The sequence below is a fragment of the Podarcis raffonei genome, chromosome 7, assembly GCF_027172205.1.
Source record: "Podarcis raffonei isolate rPodRaf1 chromosome 7, rPodRaf1.pri, whole genome shotgun sequence".
NCBI classification, from domain to species: domain Eukaryota; kingdom Metazoa; phylum Chordata; class Lepidosauria; order Squamata; family Lacertidae; genus Podarcis; species Podarcis raffonei.
In genome coordinates this window covers 49,893,412-49,919,795 of record NC_070608.1, presented here as the reverse complement: position 1 = coordinate 49,919,795, position 26,384 = coordinate 49,893,412, and the positions used below count along the sequence as shown (strand labels likewise).

Below are 26,384 nucleotides of genomic sequence, written 5' to 3'. Positions count from 1 at the left end.
CTCAGCAGCAGTTCCCTATTTGTGGAATGCCTTTCCTGCTGTGGTTACTTGTCTCCTTATTAATATTCAGGAGCAATTTAAGAATATTTCTGTTTACCTAGATATTCAATAGCTGAAATAAACTATTCCTGGCAACCTTGACATTATCAGCTGTGTAGCTTTTTGCTATTTCTGCAAAAGCGCAGCATGTGGAAGATCAGGCTTCCTTGTGATCTTTGAGGAAATCATCTTTGGGTTGATCTCTGGGGGAAGGGAGAAATTATCGCCATGGTAGCTGGAGTGCCAGAAAGAGGAGAAAGGATTGCCATGGTAGCTGTATTAAAGGACCTTGTAAATGGTTTCAGTAATAGAGTTAACCTCAATAGACTTTTTGCATTATTGGAGAAAGAAGAGAAGTCCCTCAAACCAAAAGCAACCAAACAAAAGAAAGGAAAAAATGACTGTTAAAAATAGTCCAAAACACAAGGATGAATGTGCAAATGATGAGGCTCCAGTAAAGAAAACATCTGAATTTCCTAGTCTGTCCCCCCTATGAGTAGACACCAATGAACAGGAAGCCATTCAAGATCTCTTATCATTGAAATGCCCCTGGCTCCCTACAGCCAAAGGTCACCTTCCATGTCAGATAAAGGAGGAAACGCTGGCTAAGGAACAACCCTCCTCCAGGTAGCATTGTGTAACTACCCAAACCCAAGGGACTAACGCCACAGATTGAGCGAAGAACTCATCTTCTACAGACCCTGAAACAAGCAAATGCGCAATCCATTACTGCCGACAGGGCAGCTGATTGACCTTGATAGCGATGTGGAGAACCTAAGCCTGCAAGGTCTAGCCAGAAACAGTATGGCTCACCTACTGGCTGACAGAACACCAGACACCACCAGTCTTCTTGCATTGTCCATGGATTGGGGCAACCAAATTATCTAGGAGGCCCTCCAAGGAAGTAGATGTGGCATCAAGGTTCCTGGCTGATGGGCCCATCCCTGCCACAGAATTGATGCACGGAATAATTAGCAGCCTCAAAGAAGTAGCTTATGGCACATCGTGGGAAAGTCTATCTTCCACTAAAACATCTATAATTATAGACAAACTAAGTGAAATTCAGATGGGTCTGCTGGTTATAGACTCCCAAGTTGATCCAAATTCCATTGATGGATACAATCACGGTGTTGAGGAAGAGAAAGCCATAGAAGCATCTTTCGATGCCCTACCAAGGAGGGGTCAAATTTTAATAATTTATATTTGTTTTATGGTTCTATTTTGTAGGCTATCTTGGAAATCTAGATTTTAAAAATTATGTTAAAAAAAGTAAATGGATTCAACAAGATGGGACTATAAAATTTTCAATTATCAGTACCGATTTATTTTTGTTTTATGAGCTGCACATTTTATTGCATAGAAAAAGAGAATAAAATAAGGCAACTTTACCCTTGCTTACTCTGAGTTAGCACCAGCAAGTTACCTGGAAGTCCAAGTCCATATCCCTCACTTTTTCAATATATCCCCTGCAAGTGCCACTGAAATAAATGGCACATATGTTATGATAATGCTGCAATCCTACAGATGTTTAAGTCTTAACTGACCTAATGCATGTAAAGTACATGGGATTGTAGCCTTTGATTAATACTGACAGCAAAAGAAAACACATGTATAGTTTTAAATATGGAATTTTAGAAATGTGTGCATGTTGGATTCAGATACACCACGGATGTTGTTCAGAATATGAATATGCCTTCCAGCTTCTACAACTTTAAAAAATCTCTTCCGTGACTGGATGGCCCCTGCAAGATAAGAAAAAGATACTTCCTTGTTTGAACACAGGAAAAATGATGGTGGTGGGGTATCTGCACAGCAGGAGGAAGTTTACAATGAATTGAGTTGGCGAGTCTAATAATTTCACTTCTTGTTCTCCAACCTTTGAGAAATTGTGTTGTCTCTACTCTTCACAATTTTATTAGAGGTTAACAGAGAATAAAGTTATACTTTCCCTGCAATCCTCTCCCCTTCTCAATTTCCACCAGGCCTCTTGTTTACTCCTATCTCCTGCTTGTCTATATTTAAGTTATTTTGGGCCTTTTCTCTTTTCTTAATCTCTTAGTGCTTGTCCTACTGCTCATCCTTTATTATTCTATATTGTTTTCAAATGCTAATAGCACAGTTAGAACTCTCTTTTTAGTTTTCTTAAGCATTCATGGAGTTGTTAATATGTTTTCTTGTGAAAGGAATGAGAACTGATCAGTATTGCAAAAACAAGCAATGTAACAGGAACCTGTAAATTATTTTTTTAAAAGTTATTTATAGTTTCACAATATGAACATGTGCGGGGTTTTTTCCCTTTCAGTGAAAAACAGAGTAGTGAGACAAAATGTTACATTGGTACACTTGCTACAGCTTTGGATTGACAAAACACTAGGTGGTACTAAGAGAAAATTTTTGCTGCAGTAGATTAAAGAGTTCTGAAGCACTTTTTAAAAGACTAAGACATTTATTAAGCTTGAAATATCAGCCTAAGCCTACTTTACAAGATGCATGTAGTGGCCTGGAAACTTGGTATGTCGCTATCTACTACAGTACAGATGAAGTGGTTTTACACCGAGTCAGAAATATGATACATGAGCCTATGAGAGTGTGATACCACCTTCGATGTACTAAAGCCTAACAACACAAATTGAATACATGATCTGAGTTAAATGCATGATCCATTCAAAGTTGTGCCTCAATTACTTGGAGCTGGGAATTGTAGCTTTGTGAGGGATATACTACAGTTCCCAAGATTTTTGGGGGGAAGGCACGTTTTTTAAAGTGCTATAAAATGTGCTTTTAAATGGGGTGTGGGTGTGACCTCATTCGGAATTGACCATCCAAATTTAATTTCTAGCTCTACTAATAAGCATTTTATTTTAGATAATAGAATTTTGTGGTGTGCTTGTTTCAGTGACAAAGAGATGTTTACAAATGGCAAAATTTCCAACATAGAAAATTCTGGGTATGAAATATCATGTTCCTCGTATATGATCCTTGGAGTCCCTTCCAAGTCTAGAATTCTATGGTTACTTATTATTAACACGTCAATTACGACCTGTGCGCATACAGTGAGAAGCCCCAATTTGCAGTGGGTTTCCTTAGTACAGACATGCTTCACAAAGACAAGTGTTCATTAATCAGGTGATCAGTGAGGGATGTGAAGCACGAGCAATTTTCTATATAAATACATTATTCATGTAAAAACAGAGAGCCACTTCACCTGTGCCCTATCAGCCCAATTCCACTGAAACAGAAGAATTTTTATAGCCTCAGTCTGGGATCTGTTTTAAATTATTTGCAACATGATAAAAATATAATGTTATTTGAAGTTAGCCATCTATGTTCTGACATATAATTACAGGAATGTTAGACTAGATCTTAATGTGTGCAATGCTAGGTTTCTGATTTGGTGAAGAAAGAGAGTAATTTAAGTCCAAATCAGAATCTGGTTGTCATGAAAGGTGACTTGAAAGGAGAGACTGAATAGATAACTATCAGACTAGGTCTTTACCAGCAGAAGGGGATGGGAGTGGCAATTTTGTCTTCAGGCAGGGCTTAAAAACAAGAAATAATTTGTTTACCACTGATAAACCTAGTATATTCACTCAAAGATAAAGTCACACTCGTTCAATACCTGTTCGTCCTTTCCCCATCAAATATATCAATACTTCCAGGCACCAGTTCAAGACACCAGCATCTCCTGGTTCAGATGAAATGAGGGATAGCTCAGTCGGTAGAGCATAAGACTCTTAATATCAAGGTCGTGGACTCAAGTCACAAGATTCCTACATTGCAGGGGATTGGACTAGAGGACCCTCGTAGTGCCTTCCAACTCTACAATTCTATGATTCTACCAGCCTTGTACTTAAGTACTAGCCTGGTAGCCATAGGCAACCTAGAATTGCATGCAGGTGACTGAGCAAATAGGCAGAGGAGAGATGAGGTGTTTCGTCCCACCTCTGTGCCCAGCATAGAACCTAAGCAAAGTGCCAGAGCAAGGAAAACCTTTCCTCTACTGGGCCGTCGTAGGAGCGATGCCAGCTGTCTGAAGCCTATGTTTTTTTTACAGGCTATTAACTTTTGTCAACTGTATTATTCTCAATGTGCTTCATAACAAAAGTGATAGGATCCTCTTCAATCAGATTTATTTTTGGATGACAAAAGCTCAGGAATACAAATTTTTCTTTTGCGGAGATCGTACATATTTGTCCCACAATGTACACATTAAAGGTGAAGAGACCCCTGACCATTCGGTCCAGTCGTGGCCGACTCCGGGGTTGCGGCGCTCATCTCGCTTTATTGGCCGAGGGAGCCGGCGTACAGCTTCCGGGTCATGTGGCCAGCAAGACTAAGCCACTTCTGGCGAACCAGAGCAGCGCACGGAAACACTGTTTACCTTCCTGCCGGAGCCGTACCTATTTATCTACTTGCACTTTGACGTGCTTTCAAACTGCTAGGTTGGCAGGAGCAGGGACCGAGCAACAGGAGCAGGGATTCGAACCGCCGACCTTCTGATCGGCAAGTCCTAGGCTCTGTGGTTTAACCCACAGTGCCACCCACATCTCCAATGTACACATTACATATACTTTAAACTGGAATCCATTTCACAAAATCTTACAAACCAAATGATCTGTTTTTTAAGGTGCCATTACATTCTTTTTCGGTTTCCCAATCAAACCATAAACCAGCATTCTGCACGGTCAGATTCTGCCTGGAACCACCCAGGCTGCATGGATGCAGTGTCCTCCTGTCTTGTACTATCTTGGTATTTACACATCCATACATGACTGGTGATGGGTGTGAAGCACATGATTTTTTTTTTTAATGCCTTCTCTTGCCTGAACCTTGCTTAAATACCAGCTCAATTCCAGGGTTAGATCCTGCTACCACCCTGCCTGAGGTCCTGCAAGGGCTTATCCGCAGGATAATCCTACTTAGCTGATCTAAGCTTATCTTCTTAGGGACACCAGGACAAGAGTGTATTTGAAAAGCCAATTAATGGCTAAAATGGGAAAACACAATTTTTATTTTTATTTTTAAATCAACATTATTAAAACTAAACTGTAACAGGAGTAAAGAGGATCAACAATGAAAACAAGGTGAAACACTCAGACAATGGACTGATGAAAACTAAGGTGTATTCTAGGAGGTATTCCAAAGGCACATAAGAACAAAATTCCCAGGGTTAGAACTGTCTACTGGAATCAGGCTGTGCATTTTTTCCTATTGCAAAACAAATGTCCCCCCACAAACAGTGAAGCGATATACAAGAAGGCTACCTTATTCACGGCCTGTTCACTGCAACCATCTACTGGGGGCTCCGTGATGCCACATACATTGGAGTTTGATTCTATGGTGATTTGGACTAGGTCCTGTAGAACATTATTATTATTATTATTATTATTATTATTATTATTATTATTATTTTGCATTTTTATATGCTAAAAGCTTTTTAATTTCCCAGAAGGATGGGCACTATCTAATGGTTATTTAAATAAAGGTTTTATCTGTTTTGTTTTGAATATGATGTTTGGTGGCTTATAAATATTTTTAAAACATTTCATAAAACCTATTTTATGACTCGCTGATAAGCCAACAAGATCAACCAGGCCAGATACATTGGCTGCTGTACTTTGCTCCTCTCTCATCTTTCCTTGTTAGAGGCAAACCACAGTTCACGATATCACTCAAACATTGGTTTGGAGTTGACTTGCAAACTAGAACTGGAAAGCAAGACCAAAACCCCAGAAATATGCAAACCCAAGGCTAGGACATGTAATGCCTAAACCATGGTTTGGTGTTCCATCTGAACTGCTTTAACATCAGAACCCAGGATCACAATTAAAAGCTATGCAGTAGACTTTTGTTACAGGCAGTTTTTTTGGCTCTGGCACAAACAATTACTGAAGAGGTGCCAGCATAACAAAGTTGTTTCTTTTCAATTAGATGATCTAATAGACCCCGTGATGATCCAAGCACAACAAACAAATTGTCTGAGGACTTTCTCTCTGAGTCAACATGCCAAACGGCAAAAAATAAATAGCAAAAACATGATTTTTTTTTGCTATTAGTACCAGGACTTTACTTTCCTTATAGTAAGCTCTTTTGCAAGTACTGCACACACAATTCCTTCCAGCCCCCATTGCTATTTTTATTAAGATACTTGGTTTTCTTTAACTCACGCAAAGATTCTTGAAATAGATTAAGAAAACTGATGTATAAGCATCTGTTTGTGATGTTTAGCAACCTTCCAAGTAAGCTATATTGCCGGGTTTGGTAGTACACAAACGATTTGGTACAAGACTCATTACAGCATTTCTCATGTATTAAACTGTAGTACACAAACGATTTGGTACAAGACTCATTACAGCATTTCTCATGTATTAAACTGAAAGTGATAGCAACAAAAGTTTTAGGTAAAGATATCAGAAAGATATGATTAAGAGCAGTAAGGGGCAGAGAAGAAGTAACCTATAAAAACAAAGACCCAGTTATCACATAACGTTCTATGGCCATATAACATTATATGCTCATAGGTAGCAGAATGGAACATTTTTTTAAAAATTGTGCCTGCATATGAAAATGGTGTATTGGGACATTGGCACTTCCTGGATTCATTGGTGAACAGGACTACTGGCTGAGGTTAACTCTGTTCATAGGTGAAATAAATAAAACATTGTCCAGTAGCACCTTAGAGACCAACAAAGTTTGTTATGGGTACGCATAAGCTTTTGTGTGCATGCACACTTTTTCAGATACACTGAAACAGAAGTCACCAGACCCTTATATATAGTGGGAGGGTGGGGTGGGGTTTTTCTCAGGAGGGTAGTAGGAGATGTTTTTTTCTGAGGAAAAACCCTACCCCACCCTCCCACTATATATAAGGGTCTGGTGACTTCTGTTTCAGTGTATCTGAAGAAGTGTGCATGCACACAAAAGCTTATACCCAGAACAAACTTCGTTGGTCTCTAAAGACACGGGTGGCGCTGTGGTTAAACCACTGAGCCTCTTGGGCTTGCCGATCAGAAGGTCGGCGGTTCAAATCCTTGTGACAGGTTGAGCTACCGTTGCTCAGTCCCAGCTCCTGTCAACCTGGCAGTTCAAAAGCACATCAAAGTGCAAGTAGATAAATAGGTACTACTCTGGTGGGAAGGTAAACAGCGTTTCCGTGCGCTGCTCTGGTTTCGGTGTTCCATTGCGCCAGAAGCGGCTTAGTCATGCTGGCCACATGACCTGGAAAAACTGTCTACGGACAAACGTCAGCTCCCTCGGCCTGTAAAGCGAGATGAGTGCCACACCCCAGAGTTGTCTGCGACTTGACTTAACTGTCAGGGGTCCTTTACCTTTTACCTTTTTTAAGGTGCTACTGGACAATTTTTTATTTATTTCGACTGTGTCAGACCTACCTGAATCTGTTCATAGGTGTATGACTACTAACCCTGTTCACAGAAAAAAAATTAAAGAGATTAGAAATCCTCACATGACTCCATGTGAAGGTACATACTGGATCACTTTTTAATATCTAATTGTAACACAGAAAGTGAGATCAGTGAACAACAGTGCAAGACTTACAATCTACGTTTGGTATTCCACCTGTTTCCCTTCCCTCGTGTATTCCAAAACAATCATTTATGCAGAAGAATCATTACATGGCCTTATTTAGGGAAAGCTTGGGGACAAAAAAAGTTTTTAAAATCATCAGATATAATTTCATCTATCACTTTTTAAAGTGATAGAATCAGTTATGCTTATTCATGTACAAAACACATAGGAAGGCACCCCCCTTCACACATAATAATTACATGTTTTTACTCCTACTCAGTTTGCAGTGCACTGTGGTCTAACTTATGCGTATTAACAGGAGGGCAATATTTTGGTCTTCTCTGAGCCTCTATACTGAATCTCTAACAGATGAACATGGAACTGAAGGAAATAAAAAGACATTTTGTACCCAGGTGAGGCAAATGAATCCATAAAACTGGCACCAGAATCAACAGCAATAAGGAAGGAATAATCATTAAAGATGCAGATACACCCTTTCAACAATATACAAATAGTAATATGACACACTGACACTGTATCTGTATATAATGAAACATCCACTACTGAGGAGAAAATCTGAACCTTAGAAATTGAAAATCAACACACATTTAATCTGATTTCAAAGCTTTCCCCATGATTTTGGCTTTCAGCTCCCCATTCCACCCAGCTGATCAGTGTGGACACAATGGTCACACTGTTCTAATACTACTATTTTTATACATTCATTTTAAGGTGTGTGTGCATATTTAACGAATGTGCGTGTATTTCTGGAACCTTATCAAGAATATGAATCTTCACTGTGAAACTCTGCATGCATCTTCAGATAAGGCTTGTAAAATATATGACTGAAGGAGTTGCCCTAAAGACCAGTGCCGGTCAACTCACCATGAAGTTGTTACAGTAAGTGCTACTCTTTTAACATTGGGGAAAAAAGGTGCCGGTACTTCATAACCTTGAGTACCCCCAGAAAAAAGCACTGAAAAACTAACCAAATACAAGTGGGGGTAGCATGCAAACATATAAAGTGTTAAAAAAGGTAAAGAAATTAATACAAATTTACTTGAAAGAATATTACCTTTCCCTGGTATCAATAAATAGCACTGCTTTGGGGAAGGCCCATAACTCAGTAGTAGAGCATCTGCTTTACATGCAAAAGGTCCCAAGTTTCATCCCCAGCATATCCAAGTATTATTAATTATTATTATTATTATTATTATTATTATTATTATTATTATTCCCACCTACCCTTCACCCTAGGTTCCCAGGGTGGGTTACAACATTAAAGCACAACACTTAAAATAGTTTAAACCTACAACCACAAAAATAAGGAGTGTCCTGAAGTGTCAAAGGCCAGCGTAAAGAGTATGTCTGAATCATTCTCCACAAGCTGTATAATGAAGGTGTCAGACACACCTCTGTGGGGAGGAAGTTACACAGTTTAGGAGCCACCACAGAGAATGCCCTCTCCTGGGCTGTCTCCCCCTAAGCCTCTGGGGGTTGGGAAACTACCACGAGGGCCCCCTCTGCTCATTTCTCCACCCAAGAGGGTATGTTGTGAAGGAGGTGCTCTTTCTGATATTTGGGGCCTGAGTAGTTTAGGGCTTTAAACACTTATGTGAGTAGCTTGAATTAGAACCATAAACGAAATGGCAACCCGTGCAGCTGTTCTAAAACAGGAGTTGTATGAGATCTAAATGGAACCACAGCCAGTAATCTGGTTACTGCATTTTGGACCAACTGAAGTTTCCGGGTCATCTTCAAGGGCAGCTGTACATACAGAACATGGCAATAATCCAATCCTGAAGTTATCACATGATGGAGTACAGTGTTCAAGTCATCTCAGTCCAAAAGACGTCACAACTGGCAAACCAGCCAGAGCTGAAGAAAGGCACTTCTAACCACTGAGGCCACCTGAACCTTCAGTGACAGTGATGAATCCAGGTAGGGCTGCAAGTGCCCCATGAAATGCTGGAGGGCCACTGCCTGTCAGTGTATACTGACCAAGATGGGAGCAGGTGGCGCTGTGAGCTAAACCTCTTGGGCTTGCAGATCAGAAGGTTGGTGGTTCGAATCTGCGCTATGGAGTGAGCTCCTGTTACTCTGTCCCAGTTCCTGCCAATCTAGCAGTTCAAAAGCATACCAGTGCAAGTAGATAAATAGGTACCATTGCAGTGGGAAGGTAAACGATGTTTCTGTGCAATCGGGCACTCATCACGGTGTCCTGTTGTGCCAGAAGCGGTTTAGTCATGCTGGCCACATGACCCAGAAAGCTGTCTGTGGACAAACGCCGGCTCCCTTGGCCTGAAGCAAGATGAGCATTGCAACCCATAGTCGCCTTTGACTGAACTTAACCGTCCAGGGATCATTTATCCTTCTTTCTTTTTTTACTGACCAGGATGGACCAACAATATGACACAAATAAGGCTACTTTCTATGTTCAATCAAAATATATTTTGAGCAATCTCATGCATAAGTTTCCTGTAATTTGAAAAAATGATAGGGAAAAATTAATTTACTGTACAATTTTTTAAATTAAGTATGCTTGTTCCTCTTTTTTGTGGACAAATGAAAGTGGCTTAAATGAGATTGCAGTAGTCTCCCATCAATGTATAGATGAACTCCACATCCAACTAACGTACAGAAGCTAGCCCCCACAACATTATCATTTACACCTATACTGAACAGGCAGAGACCAAAGCCTATGTATTAAAACAATTGCAGGTCAGCAATCAGCTCTTGGATAATGTTAACTATGTTTGTGAATCTTACATTCCAGAAGTGAAATGCTTTAAATGTAGAAGAGAAAGAATGCATGACAATCACTAACCATGTAACCAGGCACCTGTTTCCAGGCAACAGAACAGCAGTGTGGCATCTGCCTCACACAATCATGCTCTCCTCTCCTTAAAGGTATTGGAGATAGAAGCCCAAGAACCCTTTCAATGGAAAAATCACACAGGCTGAAACCAAAGTTATTCTGAAGGAGAAGAGAGGACATTTTATATCCACAGCTTTGGCTACAATATTCTAGATCTAGCAGCGAGGAAACAAAATCCAGAAGCAAATGCTTGGCAAAAAGGAATACACACCAGCAAATATTAACAATATCTTACTCATTTATTTTAACAACCTGGAACACCACTATACATGATTACCATGGTGAGGGGGGGAAATGCAAGGTTAATACACTGCAGAATTGTGTGTCCATGCATGTACGTAAATTTTAAATAAGACAACAGTGCATTCTGTCTGAACAAATACATTAACAGAAATTCCAACAATTTATAGATGAGAGGCTGCATCTAGCCCAGTGTTTTTTGCCCAGCCAATGTAGTTTTGTGTGTCAGTTGGTTGTTTTAGTTGGTTACATGCCCTGTTTCCTTTTCCAAGGTATTTGTTTAATTTGCAATTCTAATTGTTGTGCCCATTGCTACTTTATTGGATTTGTTTTATGGATTCTGTAATTTTCATACTTTTTTTTTACTGTATTTCATTTAATTTTGCCCCATTCTGGGATTGAAATACTGAACGAAGAGTGAGTTATAAACACTTAATAATAATGCATACAAAATATCACTGCTTTAAAATTCTTTTATAATTTAGCCTTAAACTAACATTGTTAACGCTAGATGAAGAGGGGCAGAGCGATTTTAAGCTTGGGGAGCAGTGGGATGGCAGATTGACTACTGCATTCCAAACTATTATCCTTGTCCCATCAAGGGAGATGGCTTGTTGGGTTTTTGTTGTTGTTGTGAAGCTCCAGGGTGGCACTGCCAAGGGGTCCGGATTTGGCCCTTCTCAGGAAGCTGGCCCTTCTCAGAACAGCTTCCCATCCAGCAGATCCATGGGTTCACTCTAGCCCACCTCGTTTCAGGGACCTATATTTGCTACCATCTGGAAGAACTCAGCACACGCAGCTTCTCAACTGCTTGCACTTTTGGCAGGTGAAGCGGAGGCGCGCATGCACACACACACACACACACACACACCCCACCAGGAGAGCCATCTCTACCTTATCTTAACTCTCTTCAGCAGCAGAGATCTGGATAAGAGGATAGCTGTGCTGATAGCAAATGTTAAGCAGTGATTTTTATAACTGGAGGACGGTTTGAACGTAGGCCTTGGACTGAATCCTAAAATTTTGCATGTGGATGGGTAACTTGAAATAACAGAAGATAGTATTGCTATGAGATGCCACATCAAAAAGGCTAGTTCAAGGACCAGCTGAGGTAAATTTGTTTGCATAGGCTTGACAGACACTGAAAAAGCCCAGGTGGTCTCTTTATTCACTGTAGTTCCTGCTACAATTGCACTCTGTAATATGTTTGGCTAGTAAGCAACTATTTCTAATTAAAATACACAACATCTCATCTGTATAAACTATAAAATACGATATACAACACTATTATCATGCAGTATCTCAGAAGGAATAATTACACACACACACAAAGATTTTTGGTGGGGGCCTTGCAGCAATAATACAGCTGCAAAATAAACCATGTATTTAACCCAAACAAAGCATGGAAAATGTTGTGGTGCTCACAATAAACAAAGCTGCGCTTGCACACATCTTTGTGCATTTACCTTGCTTCTTTAACAGTGGCAGTCACAAAGTCTATACAGATGTGCTATTGAAGGTTTTTGGTATGCAATTTTTGCAATAGCTCTTCACCAAGTCATCACATTGGTGTTTTTAAACTACTCATTATTTCAAAAGAAATTAAACAACTGCAGTGAAGGAAAGTTTCCAAAGCAACCATATATGTTTATGTGCTAATAGATTGGATGTATAAAGACTCAGTTCAAAAACACATTGACCTGGCCTTTGTTTATCTGTCATGGGCCTTTGCTTTCATCTGTAGAGATCTGTAGAGGCTCCAACAGACCACTTTTGACCATAGGATACTCTTTTCTGTTTTTTATTTTTACTTATTGGAACCTTCAGACTCAGAGGCAGTACCCTTCTGAACAACAGTTGTTGGGAAGCAAGAGAATGGCCCTTCTTGTGGAATTGGAGAAGCCTCTATTCGGCTGGTTGCTGAGAAACAGCATGCTGCACAAGACAAATATTTGCTCTGATCCAGCAGGGGTTGTTCTACATTATTTATTAATTCATTATTACACTTATACCCCACCTTTCCTGCAAGGACTTAAAGGTGGTGAACGTGTGTTGGCAATAGGGAATGGGTTGTGGTCATGTACAAAGCCAATAAAATGGAAGAGAAGAATAGATAGACACAAGCTACTCAAGTGTGCCTGGTAGGACCACATCCACCATGCAAGTCATCAGCAACTGTGATTTTAGTTTAAAATTGTTTTTGCTGGTGCATGGTTGAGGAGGGGATCTCCTGTATTCCCAGCTGATGCTGTATGTACAGCACCAAGAGTGTTACGCAATAAAGAAACATATAGATCTAGCCAGGAAAATGCATTCAGCAATTTTTGATATGATGCAAGACAGTAAGAGTTACAAAAGATGAAGAATGCCCTCTACTGTTTTAGTGAGTAGCTAACAGTTGAATGTACATGGTTCTGAGATTTTTTTTAATTGCCATACAAATATCTAAGGCTACTTTCACCTGTTCAGAAAGACTTCACCACACGGCCACAGTCACAATAGAGGCTAAAAAAATTGCACCATTGTTTCTTCTACATACTATGATTATTTTCAAGCTACTGCATTTATCTTGTCCCTAGCCTGGCTAGCGATGCCCCTTCAGAAGAGGCATCCAAAAGGCTTCCTCCAGAATTTTCTGGGAGAGACCAACTGATTTTGAGGTTTGCTCTTGAAATGGCTTTGCTCCTAAGAATACTTTATTGCCATTCCACCACCAAAGGTCTTCCTAGTTTCATAGGAGCTTAGTAGTAAGAAACAGGAGAATAAATCATTAACGCAGAGGAGGAACTCAGTGTCAACTAATTGGTCCATGATCAGTTTTGCTATGACTAATTATAAATCCTGAGAGAGAAATAATTCCATACCGGTTGCAGAAAAAGTGCTGGACTGTCCTGTTCCTTCCTGTTCAAAACAATTAACATTAATGTCAAAAGTTGAAACACATATCCTTGCTACCTTGGCTACTTTAGTGCTGGAGTTAAACGTAGCAACAAGTTTTAACAGATTATTCAGTATTCTTACAGATCACTTTGCCAAATACTGATAAATTGGGATTTATGGACTGAAGTATATTGATTTGATTAAATTGAGTAATTCTAGCATCAAGCTACTACCAATACCTATAAAGTCAAGAATACTGTATAGTTAGAAAAACATTCACATTTATATACAACACAATAAACACTGAAATTAGGGCTGCACTAGTTCCCCAACAAATTTATTTTTATCAAAATAAAAACACTCAGTTCCCCCTGCCCACAAATCCTGAGATGATCTTCATGTGGGAAAATATCAGGTGAACTTAATTGTGTGTGTGTGTTTCCTGATACTGGGGAATGCTCCCTGTTATTGGAGGTGGGGAATCAATATTGTGTGATCTCCACAATCAGGACCAGCAAGACATAGCTGACTTCTCACAGCATGTCAACTGCACTCTAATTCTATGTTATACCTACACCCCACAAACACACAGCACCATTTTGTGACTGGTGCCCACAGCACTTTTTCAAAGACTGAAATGTGTCCCCCAAGGACCGTGGCACTACAGCTTCTGAACAGGTGTCCTCGGAGTCAGAAGTGACTAAGGTGGCACCCTTTGGTCAGAGAGGTACTTCCACAACAGTCTTCTCTTGCACAAACACTTCTAGTTAGCTATGCAAATCTGGGGATTGCCCTGAAGGCAATTTCCACTTTGAATCCCCAGCCTTTTCCTCTGAAGAGGGGGAGTCTTCCCCAGAGCCATAACAAGTTGTACATTGGCTGTGCATCAACATGCAACTGAGATATAGGGTATGCACTACACCCTGCACAGCACAGTCACCAATATGATCACTGTGTTTGGGATCAGCAACAGTTAGTGCTGAGCTGTCATGTATCAAACAATTTCTGGTAACAGCAACAGACAGTAATTTATAAGTCTTCCTCTCACTTCCTGCCACAGCAGAGAATGCATACATAACAGGGTAGATTCAAATCATCATCTCTCTTGAAACATATTTCCTGAACAAGTGTGCATATTAACCAGGCTTTTTACACATTTTTCTATATTAAATCAGTTCTTATTTTAAACCAGAATGGTTTTGTAAACAGGAATACTAAGTATAATTGATCATTTTTTGAAAAATTAAAATTTGATCAATTTTTATCCATTCTAAGATGCATTCCAGAGCATGTTGCATAGGAATGCACATGTATGATGATTATTCTGGCAAATCACAAAGCCTAATGCTATGATGGAGTTGTAAGGAAATTCTAATAAAATCAGGCAGATACATCAGCATGAACATTAAGTAGTGTGGCACCAGAAATCAAAGATGAATTTATTTTAAGTCAAGCCAACAATCCTAAATATCTTAAAAACAAAGAATAAAGCTTTGCCTAAGGGCATCAGTTCTGTTTTTTGTAAAAGCAATGAATCCCTTAGCTATGAAGCCAGTTTGATTAGCAGATATCTTCATGTGAGATTATACAGTAATACTGTTGAGTGCACAAAAGCAGAAATGTGCCTCATCTCTTCTTTTGACAGATATAGGGTTGCCAATGTGGCCATACCTGCAGCTTTACACTAAATTTGTCCCTCCTGGTCAACCTGAAGAAACCTCCTATCATGGCAGTTCATCTGCCTTTTCCTTTAAACTGCTTGGCCTCATCCCTCTGACATAACTAACACTAGCTGAGGGGTATGTGTGCAGGTACATATAGGTGCACATACAGGTGCATATGAGAATTAAATTAGCTTTAAGCAGTTTGAGAAACCCTGGTCTAAATAATTAATACTCATAATGTCACAAAGAGTTTATGTGCTTCATAGATCACTTCAAAATACGGTAATCCTCAGAACAATTAATCTTTCTATTTTCAATTCAAATTGTCTTTTCCATAGGGATGACCTAGATAAATTATGTGCTACAGTTTGAGTGCTATTTAAACCTTCTCCTCTTAGCAATCAATTCTTTGTGTAGTAACGCATCCCTTTTCTGACAACAGTTGACTCGCAACATGCACAAGCACAGTTTTATATGCTTGGCGGCTAGCCAGCTAAAATTGCATGAATCAAATGCATGCAAGGTGAAGAGCTTAAAAGCTCTTTCTGTGCCAGGTTTTCACAGCTGTTAAGCTGTCCACCTTGCTCACCAGATTTCCGTGAGATCTCATGAGAGCCTCCTAGAGCTCAGGTAGACAGAACATAGGAGTTTACAGTAATAGGTGGGGCAGGATGTTCAGGTCCTATCCCTTCTAACTTGAAGTGGCAGTTGCCAAAATTAATTAACCATGAGCCAACTGTCTTAACTAGAATAACTAGATGCATTTAACTAGACTAGCATTTAATATCTAGCATTTAACTAGAATAGTAAGCTCTTCTGCAGGATGACCCATCACAGCTATACTTCAGGAAGGTGGGCACAAAACCAATGCCCATCATCAATTTAAGCACATTAATTTGCAGTGGCGAACACACTGTACAACATTCCATAATGAACCCATGGAATTTCTTGTCAAAACAATGTGAATTCCATTCAGATACATTCCAGGAGTCACTTGGTGAATTTTGAAGGGTACTTAGTTGTCACCGAATATTGGCAAGGGAATCTTATTATTTGAGTGAATATAGCAAATATTTATGTGATTGATGATTTCTGATGACCAAAGTTTGGAATAAGTTTGGAATAATTGGCCTTTGATCATGTTTCTTCATTGTTACTCTTATGTGGAAAATCCTTATGTTCAGAGAACTGTGTTTATTCAGTACATCAAACACTCTTTATTCTAAAAGTATGGTTACTTAATCTGGCATCTAAAATTCACATGAAGCCACTCCGACAGTGGATATGGTTTAACTGGCTCAAATTCCAAGAGAGCACTAAACTTCAATAACCTAGCTTTATTACAAATATCAACTACTATCCTGGAGCCTCAAAAGACAGACAATCTGCACATTGGCTCTGTTACAGGGCAGAAAATAAATTTAAATGCATTAAACATTTTCTAGTTATGATCTAAAGTCTAGTTATGATCTAGTTATGATCTAGAGAAAGTTACTTTTGCCTCTCTTAATATTTGCTGCCACCATCAGGATCTAACTAATAATACAAACTACATTAACAAAACTAAAACACTTGGTAATTTCATGACCAAGAAAGGTTTTAAAACAGGCAAATTTATTAAAGCACTTTGTGGGAAGTGTATAGACTATATCACTAAAGAAAGGTGTGGTGCTGACAACAACTACAATTTAAAGAACTAACAAGGAAAAGCATGGGAACACACAAACAAACCTGTATTAAGGGACAACGACAGAACAGGAGCAGAGATGAGGAATCAAGTAGCGCTACAAGGTTTTGTAAGGCCATTAATACAATTGTATTTGAGAGAATGAGATCAAAGCAGGAATGATATGAAGGAGCAAAATCATTCCTCCTAAAAAGGAAAGCTTTTTGAATACAAATATGAATACAATAAAAAGCTATAATAAAGAATGAAACAGAAAAGAGACAAGGATGGCTTCAACAGTAGAGCCCTTTAGTCAAGCTGAAACACTGATTTTCCACAGTTAATTACAAGTGAAATTAAGATGGAGGTTCAACACCACATTGCCCGGCAATATCCTTTCTATATATAGTCAAGAACCTCCTACAAAATTGGCCCAAATGTTGCCAGCAAAGTTCAAGTTTCTTCCTTACAGGTTCTTCCCTTTTTATCAGTTCATGATAAGTGTAAGGTAATGGTAAAAGGACCCCTGGAGGGTTAAGTCCAATCAAATGCGACTATGGTGCTCATCTCGCATTCAAGCCAAGGGAGCCGGCAGCTTTCTGGGTCATGCGGCCAGCATTACTAACCCGCTTCTGGTGCAATGGAACACCGTGACGGAAGCCAAATCACACGGAAATGCCGTTTACCTTCCCGCCGCAGTGATACCTATTTATCTGCTTGCACTGGTATGCTTTTGAACTGCTAGGTTGGCAGGAGCTTGGGCAGAACAATGGGAGCTCACCCCATCATATGGATTCAAACTGCCAACCGTCCATTCAGCAAGCCCAAGACTCTCAGTGGTTTAGACTACAGCACCACCCGTGTCCCTGATGATGAGTGTAGGATGGGATGACACAACAGAAAGCAAAAAGGATTACTAATAAATAGCATCTCTTAATTAACCCAAGGTCAGTTCCTGTAAGAGAAGGCCTTAATAACGGATTTTCTATCATTTTAATAATAATGCAAAAATAGGCTACTCATCATCAATCTCCTATCCACTCATCACCAGGAAGCAATAAAATGGGCTGAACCAGCTAGGAGCCCTTAAAGTTTCAATAATGGTTTGCCTGTCTATATTAGACAGACTCGTGCAATCACATTTTTATTACAAAAAGATTTTCACAACCTGATATGAAAAATACAGAACAAAACACACTCAAAAGCAGTAGGATAATGATGGCATCATCCAGACATTCTGGCAAAAGTGAGTGCCACAGAAAGGCAATTCCAGAGAAATAGGCCAGTGTGGAAGAACCAAATGTCAGAAAAATGGGCACAATTTATAACTGACCAAGGAAATATATATGAAACAGGTGGGGCAGTGAAGAGAACATTTACTTTTCATCAAAAGGGAAAACACAAAGTGGGTTAGACTCCTAATTGTATCAAATGAAAGATATGAAAAGTGGAGACACTGTTGCAGGACAAGCAGCAATTAGGCAACATATTAAATTTGGATAAGAAAATTGGAAAGAGAAGGAAATTTTCAGTGATGTTGTGTTCATGGCAAGATAAGTACCAGAAATTGTTTATATTTTTACTCTGTCCCTCAAACTAGTTATAAATCAATAAAATAAAATCCAATAACCTATAATCCGTCAGACTAAAGTCACTATAAAAATACCAGGTCATGCATACACAATCCCCAAAAGGAATGTCAGACAGGAAGAGTCACAAAAGAAAAACACCATCTTGGAAGGAATTTTTTCTTTGTTTCTTCCATTGTCTTTGTTCCTGGATCCTCTTTCAGCTCCTTTCCACTGCCCTTACCAGGTTTTTATTCTCTCCCGGTTCTATAGAACCTCTCTTTTCCCTTCATGATTAAGCTTTAGAGTAAGGGTAGGGCACATTCCCTTTGCATCAATCTTCCAGGGACCACATTTCAGAGGTAGTGGGGCCAGAGACTAAAGCTATGAATATAAAACTGTACTTTTGCACAGAAGGCTACTTTCTGCACAAACTCACACACCCCTCTCCATCATCCATTCAGGCAAGCAAAAGGCATAATCAGAGTTCAAATAAAAGTTCCAGACAGGAAGACACATTCATGAAGGGTTCAAAGCAGGGCCAGTGAAAGACGGATGGTTTGGGAGCAGGTTCAGCCTAGATTTGAAAGAGACTTGAGGACCAGGAAAATCGTCTGGAATGCCACATTCAGCTTCCAGGGCCTGAGCTTTCCCAGCTGTGCTGGAGAAAATGAAAGCACATTCAATGCAAAATTACTAGAGACAAGCAGGCCAGGGAGATGTAAATGGAACAGCGAGGGTGGAACCTAAGGTTGAAGACATCTATGTAGAAATGCCAAAAGACACACAAATGAATACAGGTAAAAATATAAAGACTGCAAAGGATAGGACATATTCTTGATAATGTCAACAGAAAGGGGAGAGGAATTAGGAGAATTAATTTCAAGGGAATTTATAAAATCCAAAAAATGTTGTTGTAAATGCAGAAATGTCAGTAGTCTATGCAAAAACTTTGACACCTTCATGTGAATGTAGGCTGGTTGCAAGCTCAAAGGCATTCCAGTCATGGACAAATGCAAGATGATAAGAAGGTGGCATAGTCAAATGCAAACGGTTCCCATCTTCGATACATTAAAAAACTTATTTCATTCTGGTCATTGCCCTTCTTCAACTGAAACTACCTTTCAGGACTTTTGCATATCTCTAAGCTGTAATTAATGTAAAAACACACACACACACACACACAATTTTTACATTTGCTTAGCCGTTTGTTAAAAGGCTTTTCCCTCAACAAGCCAATTTTAACACACAAAATAAATACATTCTAGGCCTTTCCAAATCAAAGAATTTAGTTACCATGAGCAGTTTTTCAAATGTCTTTGTAGAATGGGAAGTTACCGGTAATTAGAAAATGCAAAATGGCTTTTAGCTGGAAAACAGAGTGCTTAACACAATCATTTTACTATCTCTACATTTGTCAGAAACAATGTTACTTTTACTGTAGCAATACTGTGTAAAATTACCCAGCCATGGAATCCTAAATATATCTACCCAAAAACAAGTCCCACTAAATGGGACTTACTCCCAAGAAAGTATATGTATAATTGCTGCCTTAAAACATTCCTTTTTCGTTTTTATTTTTAAAGATTTTAAATCTATACATGATTTGTTTAAATAGTAATGTATTATATGCAACAAGTAAACAGATAAAATATATTTCATGCTATATTTTGTCTAACAATTTAAATGTATCTATTTCAGGAGATGAAATCATCCATGAACTATACTGTAACACATCTCTGTAAGGCAACTGTAGGGTAGCTTTAGAAAGTGGCTCCCTGCGTGGAAAAGGTTAATTAAAATTTTACAAGATCCAGCTCTGGCAGAAATGTTTACAAATGCATCCAATAAAGGGAGGTAGTATCATTCAAACAGTAATGATACTTGCCAGCTATATACATGACCAAAGAGCAATGAAAACTGCCATTACTTTACATGTGTAAATAACAGTAAACATGTACCGGTAAGTTGTTTTCCTACCTAATCTGCTGTTTGATAGTTCATACTCTGGAACTCAGTTCAGCAATCTAGTTTTCTTTTACTTTCTAAAACGTAGAATATTATTTACACTGCATGACTTTTCAACATAACTGATGCCGGCTTCCAATTAAATTATTGGGGTGTTATAACTTATGTAACCGCAACAGTATAATATTATGAAGGAGATATTAGCAAAGTTAGGATAACCCCAAGGTTTGCAGAAGTACAAAAATTGTTTAGAAAAACCCCTGAGAAACAGAAGCCAGCCCCAAACAACCCAACAAGGATTGAGCATGCTTAGTGGCCACAGAATGATAACTGACTGGGAAGAAGGGAGCCCTGAAATGGGGGAGGCATAGGCCATTTCCTACTCTATACTGAGAAGCTACTTTTGAATGACTCACAGGGACAGATAGGAGAGCTGCCTATAGAAATCAATACAGATATGAAAATTTTAGCTCAGAGTGAATGACCTGCAGCACAATCCCATTCATATCAATGCAAAAGCAGGTCCCTTATTCCTAGGTAATGCAGCCAATAAAGTCTTCACTTGGAAAAATGCAACTGAACTAAACATGTGTTAGTGAATGTGCAGTATCTAATGATTACTGATCATTTCAGCTTAATTTTGTGCATGTCTGAAAATAGATGTGTATTTCCTCACTTTAGGGGCATAGTGTCTGCCAGCATTCACAAAAGTATACATGAAAGCCAACATTCACATGTGGGGAAACCCAGTCAGATGGACGGAGTATAAATAATAAAATTATTATTATGTGAATACCAACATGCACCAGATTTCAGGTATTCCATAATATATATACACCAAGATATTTATTATTATTATTATGACCAGAAAGTCATCTTGTTCATATCTCCTGCCACTTGAATAGGGCCACACATCTGTCTCTCAAAGACATTTCCACACATGCTCAGTAATTATGCAACACAAAGAGTAGGTGCATCCCAATTAAGCTGCCTGCAGCAAAGATATTTATACCCTGCCACACATTGTCAAATGAGAAGAAAGCACCATCCAATCAGATAACAGGGAAATTATTTTCCAAGCATAACATGGTAACTAGTTCAACTAAGAGACTGGTTCAAACTCATCTTATCAAAAAACATTTTCCACATCAGAAACGGATTAGCCACAACATTCCATTCCATTGTAATTCCTCAGGGAGCAAAAGCAGTTACTCTAACAAGGTTGGTAAAAGAAAATGTGTCTCACACATAAAAGAAAAACAAAGGTGAATTTTGGAGAATATTAACACTAAACAATATCACATATACTGCATATATGTATCATTATAATACTTGGTCAACATGCAGAATCTGACTCTAAAGCAAGTAAGATTACCAGAGGACTCAGGCCCAACCCATTGCTGAAGCAGGGTGAAGCACTGGTCTTGAACAGCAGAAACTCAAGTGGTGGCACCCACCTCTGCCCCCCCCCCACCTCTGCCACCAGGAAAGAAGCAGTCCTCTCCACCACATTCCAATGGTACATTCAATTCCTTTTCCATCTACACCCTTATCTCCCAATAAGTGGCTTCTCCATAGCAACATCATTTCCAGAAGACAGGCAGGGGCAGCGGAAGCAGCTATCAGTAGTACTGCACTAATGGCAACTATTCTTGCTTTTATGCAGCTGCCATGGCAGTCTCCATGTGAAACAAGGATTCAATGTGGATGGACAGGTAGGCCACTGTTCTTACCATCCTTAAATGCAGCCTTCCAACACCATCCCAACAGAGTTGTTCCGCCTGTCCTTTGGCGTGGAGCCAATTTGATTCCCTCCCTCCCTCTCTTTCTTTCTTTTTTCTTTTCCTTCTCCTCCTGCGATGAGGCTACATTTTAATATTTTAATGTTTCAATATTTTAATGTTGTATTTTAATTTTGTTTTTAAGTTGTAATCATTCAACTTGTTTTTATTATTGCTTGTAAGCCGCTCTGAGCCCGGCCTTGGCTGGGGAGGGCAGGGTATAAATAAAAATTATTATTATTATTATTATCCCAGAATTAATTAGGACAGTCCAATATGCTCTCTCTTCCTCCTTGGAGTGAAACATACATTTAAAGACACATACTGGATATGGTGGTGGTAGTGCATGTGGTGGGGTGGAGCTGCCCTCCTGACATAGGTGTCACTGTTGTTTATATGGGGCAGGGCCAATCCAGTGGTCCCACCTGTGCAACCGCACAGCCCCAATATTGCCACTGTCACATCCCAACCATGTAATTGAAGCTGGTGTCAGGAAGGCTGCTGTACTTCACCACACACACTACTACTGGGGCATAGACCATATTATGGAGTTAGCTGCCAACCTTGGAGAAAGTCTTACTTTCCATCAATCAGCTGTGTGGCTAATTCTAAACCTGCTCTATTGACTTATCCATCACCCACATAATTGGCTGCATCACATACCCTTTCACAACTCTCCAAAGCAGCAGTGGAGCAGCCATCTCAATTTTTAATTTGCTTGACTTTCACAGTGTAAGTTAAGTGCTTAAAGAATCACACTTTGAAACTATTACTAGTCAGAGACCGACTGTCAGGATTTTTCTGGTTACCAGCTAATGAGTACTACTGTGTGTACTACAAACTTCCAGACAATAACAGAGCCTATGCTTTATTTTTAGAACAGATCCTGTTTTGGCAGTCACCTCTGGCACATTTACAAGTTGAAGTATTTTTAACATATCTATTTCCTTCTTAACGTTTATGGGGAAATCTGCTGGTTATATGCAATTCTGGATAAATAGAAGAAAGTAATGTACAATCTAGTTACTGTTCAATGGTAAGACATACTATTCTATATGTAACAGAAATTAAGGAGTTCTAATCTTACTTTGGGATTCCTCAGGAATGCAAATACCCATTTGCTACTCAAAAGAATAAACCAGATAATTTATTTCTTCAAGGAAATCAATGTTTCACTTAACTATCCCTAGAGTATTAACACTGTAAACGCAGCAGTTATAATGAGGCTCTAGAGAACTAATAATTATTAATTTAGAAATCAGCAACAAGTGCTTGATATTATTCAGAAAAAGAACTTACCTTTTACAATTCGAGAATATTTGATTATTCAGACACTTCACATGGGGTCTTTCCCACCCACACCCCCTTCTGCCAAGGCCTACTCTGATGCCATTGGATAAATTCTCTGCAAAATATAGGTCTTGTCTACTGCTAAACTTTAGGTCAGGTTTCTTTGCAGTTCTGAAAAAAATCTTTCACTTTATATACACAGCATAGAACAGTGAGCTGTTTGCTAGAGCTACCAGAGTTAGCTTCACAACAACTTGATGCTTATCCAGAGGTACCTCTATTAAATTCTGCTGGAGTATTGCTCTCTGTTTCTAACACATACTTTTTATTCTACAGGCAAATCTGAAGAACAAGATGTAGAAGAATCCAACACTATGTATTCTCAAAACTCTCTTCCAATCTTCTTCAGCGTTTTAGGGCTATAAATACAGAGGCTATAAATTGTAGCTTTAATCCTTCTATGTAGTGTTCATAAATTCCTCATCTTTCCATAATTACCTAGTCCATTATTGTCTTGCATTTCCATTGGCTCACTCTGAGTCATAAAATCATACCACCTCATCTCCAAAGGGCCGAAGCACTTGTGTCCAGTAGCAAAAAGGAAACATCCTCATTAATAGATTCTAGCTGCAACATTTTTTATTTATTAGCAGCCAAACATGTTCGCAGTCTTGAAACACCAACACAAATGTGCTTTTATTTTTTATTATAGCAATACAGCAGGCACGGGCACAAGGAGAAGCAGAGAAACATTATGATTTCTAAACTCCTGCTCAGAAGCAACACCTCCTGTTCCACATTATAGTACCACTTTCGTAACTGAAGAGAACAGACGAAGCTAGGTCATTTGGAGGAGAGGAGAGACGGAGAACTGGGATGCAGAGGGAGGAGAGAGCCGGGAATTCAGAGGGAAGACAGAAACACGTAAAAGGGATTGGACAAATGCAAGAAATCAGTACAGGAGGGATGTACAAAACCTGAGAAAAGATGTTTTTATAAAAAGGTGGGAAAAGAGTTCCTAAGAGAGGAACGCTCGAGGTTTGGCAGGCACCCCTTCGTTTCTGAAGAGCGCCCTCTGCCACGGGGCTACCCCTCTCCGCTACTCCCACGGGGCCACCCCTACCTGCGCGCCGAGGCGAGGCAGGGCGGGGGCGCTACGTACCCAGCAGCAGCAGGCGGTGCGTCTGCTTGTATTCCCTTTTCTGCTCCTTGAGCGCCCGGTCGATGCTCTTGCTCACGCGCCTCGCCTCCTTCTCCGCCTCCCGCTCCTCCAGGCGCAGCTTCTCCCAAGGTCTTTGCAGCGCCAGCGGCTGCTGCTTCGCCGCCGAGCCCGACTCGGGCTTGGCCTGGGGCGCCGCCGCCGCCGTGGCAGCTGCGAGGGGTGGCGACGGCCCCCGTTGCCGCTGCCGCCCCTTGTCCTTCTCCGCGGGAGCCGCCCCGTTGCCCGCTCCGTTCTGCAGGAGCAGCAGCGGCCCGTCCAGCTCCACCGCGCGCGCCTTGCCGCCTTCCGCCTCCCCGCCGCTGCAGATGCTGCCACTGCCGCCGCTTTTCCCCGCGCTCCTTCCTCGTCCTCCTCCCGTGGCCGGGGCTCCGGGCAGGGGCGGCTGCGGCCGGGCCAGGGGCTCCGCCGTGGGCAGCGGCGGCGGCGGCTGTTGCTCGGTCTCCGAGGTGGTGGTGGTGGCGGCAGCGCTGGAGATGGAGCCGCCTCCGGAGTCGCCGAAGAGCCTTGGGCGCAGGCTGTAGCAGAGCCCCATGTCTCGCGGAACCGACGAGCTGTGCGCGCGTCCGGGCTGAAGGCGTCCGGGAGGCAGCGGCTCTCAGCGCTTGCCGCGGTCCCCGCGCGTCAGGGCCGCGGAGGGCGCGCCAGGCAGCCCCTCCTCACAGCCCCGCCGCCGCTGCTGCTGCTGCAGCTGCTGGGCCATGTTGCATTTTCCTCGCCTCTCTGCCCTCCTCCTCCTCCTCGGGCAAGCGGCGTCGTTTGGGCGGCAGCGCCAGCGGCAACTCGTCTCAGATCACCTGACACGGACCCGCCGCCGCCGTGGCTACCTTACCGTAAATACCCCAGCGCAAGCCCACGGCTACGCAGCTCGAGGTTACCGAAGGTCTGGAAGGGGGCCAAGGCGCGCACGCACACACGTGTGTGTATGTGGTGTGGACACACACATACGCAGGATCCTCGTTTCCTCTAAGCAACCCCCTCTCTCCTTGAGACACCGGCAGGGACAACCCTGCCTTTCCTCAGGCGGTCCCTCCTCCTTCGCAAATATAGCCATTTACTACAAACCCTTTTTACAGACTGAATGGCCCTCCCTAGCTATTAAAGCACTTGGATGTTTATTGCCACAGCATATAACCGCCCTGAAAGTGATCAGCCTCCACCCACTGTGTTGCCTATCTTTTTGTTTTGTTGGCCATCTCTGGCGTTGTAGTAGTTACTGCACATTCTCACTCTCAATTGCAATGCAAATACCACTGATGTGGTTGAGTGCACATACGGAGAGGTCTGGCACAGAATGGCCTTTTTGAAACCACACTCTTCTGATTGTGTAGAAGAATCTGAGATTTAAATGGCTTCAGTAAGTGGCACTTATTACCTGAGGTCAACAGACCCAGCAGCCTCTGTGCCAACTAAAGACATGAGAGTAGATGGTAAAAGCTACTTTTCTTACACTACATTTCTCAGTGCATGCCATGAAACCCGCTCATTATGCTCTTTGTTATAATGGTGGGATAGCCAGACATGAAGGCAGGTTTTGCAGCACTTGGGATCTTCTATGCAATTTGCTATTAAAGAATGGTAGAATATGCAATTCTACCATTACAGAAACAACCCCCCCACTAGGTCACTTCTTATCTTTATTTATTTGGAGAGATCACTTGCTG

At 40.8% G+C, this 26,384-nt stretch overlaps 1 protein-coding gene across 2 annotated transcripts in view; it reads right to left on the bottom strand.

The window, feature by feature from the left end:
• Positions 1–26,384, bottom strand: part of GNAL (G protein subunit alpha L) — a 153,038-nt gene that overhangs the window by 94,374 nt on the left and 32,280 nt on the right. The window contains exon 1 of one of the 2 annotated variants that reach the window (XM_053396560.1): positions 24,664–25,432. The exons of the other annotated variant lie outside the window; for it this stretch is intronic. Coding sequence (XP_053252535.1) covers positions 24,664–25,255 — 592 coding nt within the window. The 5' untranslated portion in view covers positions 25,256–25,432. Of the gene's footprint in view, positions 1–24,663; positions 25,433–26,384 lie in introns of those variants that run through there. 2 annotated transcript variants of the gene reach the window in all.